At 46.2% G+C, this 9,177-nt stretch overlaps 2 protein-coding genes across 2 annotated transcripts; both read right to left on the minus strand.

Moving 5' to 3' along the window:
• Nucleotides 1-629: 629 nt before the first annotated feature.
• prlhr2b (prolactin releasing hormone receptor 2b) lies at nt 630-1,860 on the minus strand. The gene is given in 3 exon segments (XM_035535739.1): nt 630-1,108; nt 1,111-1,229; nt 1,439-1,860. Coding segments are annotated over 3 exon segments (1,020 nt in total).
• A 4,413-nt stretch (nt 1,861-6,273) lies between these two features.
• adrb3b (adrenoceptor beta 3b) lies at nt 6,274-8,740 on the minus strand. The gene is made up of 2 exons (XM_027018250.2): nt 8,602-8,740; nt 6,274-8,029 (listed from the first exon to the last, which is right to left on the minus strand). The coding sequence occupies exons 1-2, from the start codon at nt 8,602-8,604 to the stop codon at nt 6,890-6,892; spliced, it is 1,143 nt and encodes a 380-aa protein (XP_026874051.2). The 5' UTR covers nt 8,605-8,740; the 3' UTR covers nt 6,274-6,889.
• Nucleotides 8,741-9,177: the final 437 nt, after the last annotated feature.

Genomic DNA, 9,177 nt, shown 5'->3' on the forward strand with positions numbered 1-9,177 from the left:
GGTCTGGTTTATTCTGTTACCCGCTGGCTGACGGGTGTGTCTGGGAGGTGGTGGTTTTAGGACTCTTCAGTATAGAACAGGAGTCTTGACTCGGTTGCCAGGGCAATGCCTGCTTGTACCTGAGCTGTAATGGAGCTTTACATCCTGCATCGATTTACATCAGTCAGTCCTTTCTCACTTGTGATTGGTTCAGCGTGATTGGTTGGTCTGAGCTCTGGTGCAGGCCAGTGACACTCTGGCACTTAATCACATCACTTTCTGCTTTTCTTTATTCTCTAATCCTGTACACAGTTGGCACATAAAGTCCTTCATTAATAAGTGGATTATAAACAACAGAGGAAAGATCACAACACACAACTCCTACATTGCAGTTTCACTGACAATGCTTCTTTTGCTTTGGACAATTTAAGGAAGGCTGGGAATTTTGTCCAAATGTCTGTTTGCATTTTTTTTTGTATTATTTAGTATTAAGTATTACAATAGAAGTGTTTTGTTTTGGGTTTTTTTTAAGTCTATGAAGTGAGGACTAAAGAATCTGGTCTTGTTCTAAATTTCCCTCTCCTCATGCACTTTAAAACTCTGGTCCCCGTGTTCAGCACTAACCGCCGGCCCTGGCGTTGTGGGTGTGGTCACAGCACCATGCTGGCCGCCATGGCGCGATTGGCCGGGATGCGTATGGGGCGTGGGCAGGCGAGCGTCTTGCGCAGCTCGGTGCGGAAGCGTTGGTGCAGCCAGGCGTAAAGGAAGGGATTACAGCAGGCTGAGCTCATGGCGCACAGGTGACACAGGAGCTGTACCAGCAGGAAGTGACGCTTGCTGATGACACGGATGTCCACGTCACGCAGCACGTTGAAGATGTGGATGGGCAGCCAGCAGCCGGTGAACACCGCCACCACCAGACTCGGTGTCCTGCGGCGGCGGGACCTCTGCGCTTCGGCCTGGCCTGGAGCCACACAGCTGCGCAGCCTGACGGAGAGGCAGAAGTAGGAGCCACACACGGCGCTCAGAGGCAGGACGTAGGTCAGGAGCAGTGTGCTGTAGGCGTAGGCCAGATGCCACCTTTCCTCACCCAGCCAGTACTCCTCGCAGATGGTCAGGCCTTCTTCTGGTAGGTGTGGGCCGCGGCAGGGGACGCCAGCACGCATGACACCACCCAGATCCCCAACAGGGCGGTGACACAGGCCCCGGCGGACAGCCTCTTCTTCAGAGGGTGCACGGTAGCATGGTACCTACAGAGATGATGGCAGGGGTTGAAGAAACAGGATCTAAACACTCGTGTGTCCGAGGATTTAGGATCCTCATGTCCTAAAAGTTGCCCTCAATCCCTTTCAAAGCAAGCAGGAATCTTAAAGGATCTTTTAGTCTCAAGGGATGTGACTTTAATAGCTCAGCTCTGTGCTCAGTGTTACCTCAGACGCTGTCAGGTGCAAAGACTCACCTGTCCACAGCTATGGCTGTGGGGGTGAACACAGACACGGAGACAGTGACAGGCTGCGTGAGGAACACCAGCTAGCATTTGAAGTGCCGGAAGGCCCAGCTGTGTGGGGTGAAGGCATACGCCAGCGTGAAAGGCACGCACGTCACACATATCAGCAGGTCGGAAAAAGCCAGGTTCCTAATGAAGCTGGTGACGCTGTGCATCTTGCATGAGCAGCAGATGACGTAGATGAGAAGCTAGTTGCCAAGGACTCCCATGAGCACCACCACGACGTAACAAGTCACGATCAGTGGCTTGAACGCCTGCAGCAGCTCCACGTCTACAAACCGGTAGTTCGGATTGGCTGAACTGTTCCATACCACCGGCACTTCATACACGTGGCCAGCAGGGGTCTTCACTGGCCTGCCACTGCTGCGCTCCATAACCTGTGCTTTGTGCTCTCCCAGTAGGACGGAATACACAGTATTAGTACCCTACATAATACGAGCTGATTCTGTTAGAAATATAATTCTAGTTTCAAAATCAGTCAACCTATTGATCAGTATTAGTCTGTCCCAATCATCAGAAGACTCCCTTCACTCTAAGATACACTCTGTACTTCTTGACAATTGACGGCCTTTTTAAAAACTTTTTTTTTTTTTTTTTTTACTTTTTGAGTGATTGGTCCTTGGATATGGACGTCTTCGTTTCTGATGTGTCATGTTCGTCTTGCAGCACATTTTGGTCTCTTTAAAACTGCAGCTCACTCCCATCACCTAATGCTGTGAGCGAATGAGAAACGTGTTTCGTAATGATTCGGAGGAGCTGTGCGTGGCTCCACGCGTAGCCATTAATCGTTCCTGTGTGCGAAAAAAGCTCAACTTCACAAATGAAAACCCCACAGTCTGTGGTAAACGCAGGACCCACTCCTGCAGAAATGCGCTCACGTTCTCCATGTGGTCAGAGACCCTCGTCTGTCTCACCGTTCGTTTACTTACCGCTCGTAAGATGCACAATTGCAGTGAACACATCCACACAACTAATACAGTGCAGCCTTTTGGCTTCCAGAGATGACTCAGTTCTAACACTATCAGGGGTGATTTGAACGGATTCGGTCCTTTACAGAATGCCGTTATGGTTGATTTGAACAGTTTGTACACTTCCTCTTCTTTCATTGATTTTTTTTTGTGGTTTTTGAGCACTGGAAACTTATTTTTGGTAGCATGTGGAGCTTTTGTGAGCAGAACACAAATGAGACGTGATGAGAAGCAGACACCATGTTGACAAGAGTTCTGTGAGACCTCATGAGCCTCTCAGCAATCAGAGCCGGCAGCCCCTATCCTATTCCAGCGTGGCCCAGAGAGTCACTGAGACTCAGCACTTCTTCTGAATGGCAAGGAGATTTCTCTCTCCATCTGCATCGCACCATCTCTGGGATGCCATGAACCCTGCAAGAATCCCTGGAGATATGATTCATCTTCTGTGATCTTGAGATGAGAGTCCACTGCAGAGAGAGAGAGAAAACAAATTAGATTGAAGGATTCATTAAATTTGAACACACTTTGAGGACACCTGATGAAAACAGTTAAATGGTCAATTTTAAAGTCATACATTTTCCTTCCTTTATTTTCACTGGAGGAAATGATCAGAGTGTTCTACAACCGATCAGAGTGTTCTACAACATCTCAGGGTGTTCCACAACATCTCAGGGTTCTACAACATCTCAGTGTTCCACATCTGATCAGAGTGTTCCACAACATCTCAGTGTTCCACAACCGATCAGTGTTCCACAACATCTCAGAGTGCTGCACAACTTATCAGAGTGCTGCACAACATCTCAGTGTTCCACAAATGATCAGAGTGTTCCACAACATCTCAGAGTGTTCTACAACTGATCAGTGTTCCACAACCGATCAGTGTTCCACAACTGATCAGTGTTCCACAACATTTCAGAGTGTTCCACAACTGATCAGTGCATTCCACAACTGAGCAGAGCGTTCGACAATGCTGACTGATCATTGTTCCACTGAGAGTGAGAGTGAGAGTGAGCTAGGTACTGTAGGGTACTGTAGAGCAGTGTAGGGTAGTGTAGGGTACTGTAGTGTAGAGTTGTGTAGGGTAGTGTAGAGTTGTGTAGGGTAGTGTAGGGTACTGTAGAGCAGTGTAGGGTAGTGTAGAGTTGTGTAGAGCAGTGTAGGGTAGTGTAGGGTACTGTAGGGTAGTGTAGAGTTGTGTAGAGCAGTGTAGGGTAGTGTAGGGTACTGTAGGGTAGTGTAGAGTTGTGTAGGGTACTGTAGAGCAGTGTAGGGTAGTGTAGGGTACTGTAGTGTAGAGTTGTGTAGGGTAGTGTAGAGTTGTGTAGGGTAGTGTAGGGTACTGTAGAGTAGTGTAGGGTAGTGTAGGGTACTGTAGTGTAGAGTTGTGTAGGGTAGTGTAGAGTTGTGTAGGGTAGTGTAGGGTACTGTAGAGTAGAGTTGTGTAGGGTAGTGTAGAGTTGTGTAGGGTAGTGTAGAGTTGTGTAGGGTAGTGTAGGGTAGTGTAGAGTTGTGTAGAGCAGTGTAGGGTAGTGTAGGGTACTGTAGGGTAGTGTAGAGTTGTGTAGGGTACTGTAGAGTAGTGTAGGGTAGTGTAGGGTACTGTAGTGTAGGGTACTGTAGGGTAGTGTAGGGTACTGTGAGCATGCACACTACCAGAAAAGTTCAGTGTTGTAATCTTTCTTTGAGGGGTTGCAGGTGTCAGCGATAACCCTGGTTTTCACAACTCATGTTCTGCTCTTCAGTAACATGAACAAAACCAGTTTAATTAAAATAAGTCCCTATTCACATCAGAGTGGATCATTTTTATATATGCTGCATAAAAAATGTGTCCGTGTCTATTCAGTAACTTGCCATTGACCCTCTTTTGTGCAGGGTAGCAGTCTGACAGAGTGCTTGCTCCATAAAACATGATGTCTGGGGCTTCATTTTCTCTTTTCATTCATAAACTGTAGAATACCTCCCCATGCGCCTGCTACTTAAGATCAGAGTGATAATTAGACCAGACTAAAGACAGACAGCGCGGGGCTGACACGTTCCGTTTTAAAACATTAAAGAAAAGACATGGAGAATGTATCTGATAGGGTCTGATTCCTGGCTTACATGTCGCTTTAAGAATATGTTCACTCAGTCCTGTCCAGCTAAGACATCAGGAGACTTTGAAGTTAGAACGTAAAACAGTTGAGGTAAAGGTAGACACATTTATACAGTAAGTTTAGGAATAGAAACAGAGGAAGGAACTGCACATGTGATCAGAAGCAGGAAGAGCAGGTAGAGGTGACCAAGCCTGTGTCTGGTAGATAAAAACAGTCCCGTAAAGGTCCGATTTAGTTTAACTGAGATGTAACAACTAGACATGAACCCTTTATATTATAGTACCCTACTCTTCAAAACTACCTTTCCTTATGATAACATTCTATACAAATCAAGAAATTCAGTACATTGAATGTGTATGCATGTGTTAGGTTATAGCGTCACCCTGTAGCGCGGATGAGGCTGAACCGCTACGCAGCTTCAGGACAAGTGGAGTCGGAGAGGAATCCGAGTGCAGAGGTGGGTAGAGAAGCCAAAAACTGTACTCAAGCAAAGGCGCCATTACTTTAAAATAACAAGTACTCAAGTAGAAGTAATCATTTAAATTATTACTTAGAAGAGAAAAAGTATTTTTTTTCTTCCTTTAAAGAATTTGTATCAGTAAAAGTAAGAAAATATCTGTTAAAAAGACTAAAAGTAGAGAGTCACTCCATCTTTACTTAACACCGTAGACACACACACACTATACTCATTCTCACTCTAAAGGACTGAAGAAATCGAGAGATGAAACAGCTAATTGGTCTTCAGACATCTTTATACCTCAGGAAAGGAAGAGTCAGTCCCTTCCTGGAGCAGCTTGCATGAGACTCAACACAAACAAGCCGCCCACGCACATGCTCAGCGCACAGTACCCCTGTGAGAAGAAGCTGTGTGGCTTTCCCAGACTTGGATGACATAGAAAACTTCATGTAGGTTACACATGTACAATAACTGGACACAATAATGGAAACATCACAATAAAAATGACTGAAAAAAAAGACTTTTGGTTATTTTTGCTTCTGCCCCCTATTTAGTGTCCTTACCTGTTATTGCACTCACCTGTATGTTATTGCGCTCACCTGTATGTTATTGCACTCACCTGTATGTTATTGCACTCACCTGTATGTTATTTCACGTACCTGTATGTTATTGCACTCACCTGTATGTTATTGCACTCACCTGTGTTATTTCACGTACCTGTATGTTATTGCACTCACCTGTATGTTATTGCACGTACCTGTATGTTATTTTCTTCACCTGTATGTTATTGTCTTCACCTGCATGTTATTGTCTTCACCTGTATGTTATTGCGCTCACCTGTATCTTCGTACTTGTTAGTCCTCGTGTTTGTATTGAGTCTTGGCGAAGTCTCATCAACTCGTGTTGCATTTCTCAGCCGTTTGTTATCGTGTGTGTGTTTTTCTTCTGGTCTGTTGGAGCTTCGCCTGTGTCGCTGGATTGACCTCTGACTGTTCCCTGTCTGTTTGGTTGATCTCTTTGACTGTTTTCTGTATTTTGACCTTTGCTTGTTCTTTGGACTACGTGTGTGGACTACCCGTGTTCTCTCTTCAACTGCGTTCACCGTACTGCATACAACTCTGTGCTTGGAACGTTATAGTGAGTCCTATTAAGGTGAATGGTTATTAAGGTGAATAACACACGCTTTGGCACGTGAGCCGTAAACAGCAACTCTGGTTCCAAAGAGTGTAAAATGCATTCAAATGAAACGATCGCAGTGAGGGACTTTAATATGAGACTTATTTAATGTCATCTGAAGCATTAGTCAAACAGTTGGTCACCAAAAAGAGAACAGCCCTGACGCTAAAGAAAGAGAAACTTCGCATGAAACTACTGTCTCTGAAAATGACCACATGTCCTGAAAAGTGTGTGTGTGTGTGTGTGCGTGTGCACATATATATACACACATGAAACATAGACACATTAAACATTCAACACATGTACTTTAAATATTAAACATATACACATTAGGGCTGTTTATCAGTGCATGGCAGGTCTATTTATTTTCTTGAAGGATGACGTAGACTCGTGGTAAACTCTGTCACACTTCATTTTTTTCGTGGTCGCTCACACATAGCTCCAGTTGTATAGACAGATTCTACTTGTCCTGATGTGTTTGAATGAAACATTATTTGCAAGCCAAATTTCAAAAGACATTTGGGAGATGTCATTATATCCCTACACACTTTGGAAAAATTGTAATGTTATATGTGTTGTATCGCCTTTGGATATGCAAATACACAGTTATTGTTCAAATAAAGAGTTTATAATTTCCTGAGTGGTCTGAGACCACTTATTTGCTTTGTTTCATTTATAATTTTGCAACTTAAAAACTTTTTACTGTTTTTCATGCTTGCTCAGCGACCTCCAACCCTGCATGGCCCAGCGGGCCAGTCCGGCGCCAGCAAACGCACCAGAGCGGTGCCTGCTTCCACACGGCCAGGCCTTTGTGCCGAACACGCCGCAGAATGTTCCGGAAGGCAGTGCGGTAGTCCGAGCTGTGGCAGTAGATGACGGGGTTTAGGCCGGAGTTGATGTAGCCCAGCCAGTTGAGCAACATGAAGACGTTCTTCCCTGGCACACTGGGTACCATCGCCCTGACAACGTTGGCCACGAAGAACGGAAGCCAGCAGGCGGTGAAGATGCCGATGATCAGGCCCAGAGTCTTCAGGGCCGTGTGCTGCTGCACCACGGGCCAGGTGTGTCCGCGGCCGGGGCTCTGGCACGGCTCTGGGGGGGCGGGCGGCGCATGGCGCTGCTGGGTCTGATCCCTCAGGAAGCGCAGGTTGTCTTTGTTGATGAGCCTCACCTGCCGCCTGGCGATGACGAACACACGACTGTACAGCAGCAGCATCAACAGCAGCGGCATGTAGAAGGAGACTACGGAGGAGAAGATAGCGTACGATGGCGTGATGATGAAGTCGCAGCAGGTGGAGTTTCCAGAACACTCCTCGGCCTCTTTGGAGCCTGTACGCACTGTGTACTGACCCATGATTGGCACGAAAGACACCAGGGCGCTGCAGACCCACACGGCGCCCACCACCAGCCGTGCTCGCTGCTTCCCCAGCAGAGCGCGGCGCCGCAGGGGCCTGGTGATGGCCACGTAGCGGTCCACGGCGATGGCGCACATCGTGTGGATGCTGGCGGTCACGCACAGCACGTCCACAGACATCCACAGGTCGCAGGCCGTCCTGCCCAGAGTCCACTCGCTCTGCAGCAGCAACAGGAGGGCAAGGGGCTGGACCACACAGCCCACGATGAGGTCAGCGCAGGCCAGGGACGTGATGAACACGCCGGTAGTGGTGTGGAGCTGGGGCGTGAGCGACACAGACAGGATCACCAGCAGGTTCCCGCTCACAGTGAGGAAGATGATGAGTGCTAACGGCAGGATGAGGAGGGACTCCAGTGAAGAAGATGGTCCACTGTGGTTGGAGGCCTGGTAGGAGCTGTTAGAACTCATACTCTGTAGGACACTCATGTGATCACTCTTACACACACACACACACACACACAAACGTTGCACATTAACGACATACAGCTTTATCTTAACTGGGGGGTGCCTTTGGTGGTCAGAAAAGCAGCCAGTGGCAATATAATGAAAACCTTTTTCTTTTCACAAAAACATAAAATATAACTTATTTTTCTGTTTGTTTATTCTGTAAGATACGTTTGCCGTCAGATTGACTTCAAACAATGCGTTTAAAGAAGAGAAGGTTCGTTGTTATGTGTTTATAGCAAAGGTTCGTTGTTATGTTTCTATGGCAAAGGTTCGTTGTTATGTGTTTAAAGCGAAGGTTCGTTGTTATGTGTTTATAGTGAAGGTTCTTTGTTATGTGTTTATAGAGGTTAGTTGTTTTGTATTTGGTTGCTTCCGCTCTGGACGTTTAGTGTGAATAAAACACTGAAACTCTGTTCTGTTTCACCTCTAAAGTCTGAACATTACTGGTTCTCAACACAGTTTATTTTGTATTTGCACACATTTTACCAGCATGAAAAATGTCCTGCTTCATTTGTGTCACTCTGTAAATACCCCTGCTGTTAATTCACTTTTTCACTTACCATGCTGTTGTCACACCATCGTCATGTTCAGAGGGGTCTGGTTAGGACTGTTGGTAACTTCTCAGCCCTTATCGTCCACTGTTATCCCTTACTCAGAGACAGCACTGCTGAGATCTGAGGCGGTTGTGCGTGGTGCATGAAGGAGCGTCTGGTATGTACAAGATGTTCTTACCACACACATCTCTACATCCTGTGGTTTGTGAGTGACACAGACTCTCAGCCCTGTGTGTGGCATGAAGACAGGGCTGTACTTTCCCACAGATGCTGGGCACTGCAGGGCCACACAATTAATTATTATGCATGAACTGAAATGATTATGCATCAATACTTATATTATTTAAGTTATTCACATGAAAGGATGTGCACGTCAGTACTTGTGCACAGTAATGCCTTAAACAAAACCAGCATTACATTTTGCAGGGTGGGTGACTTCTCTAAAGTTCTCATGCAGTAGGAAGTGTTAGTAGATATGTCAGTCATCCACGGCAGGAGAATGTATGATGTTTATTATTGTTACTACTAGAATGAGCAGAGGCCAAGCAGAACTATTGGACAGAACTGTCATGAGTGCAGTAG

Source organism: Electrophorus electricus, chromosome 17 (assembly GCF_013358815.1).
Source record: "Electrophorus electricus isolate fEleEle1 chromosome 17, fEleEle1.pri, whole genome shotgun sequence".
NCBI classification, from domain to species: domain Eukaryota; kingdom Metazoa; phylum Chordata; class Actinopteri; order Gymnotiformes; family Gymnotidae; genus Electrophorus; species Electrophorus electricus.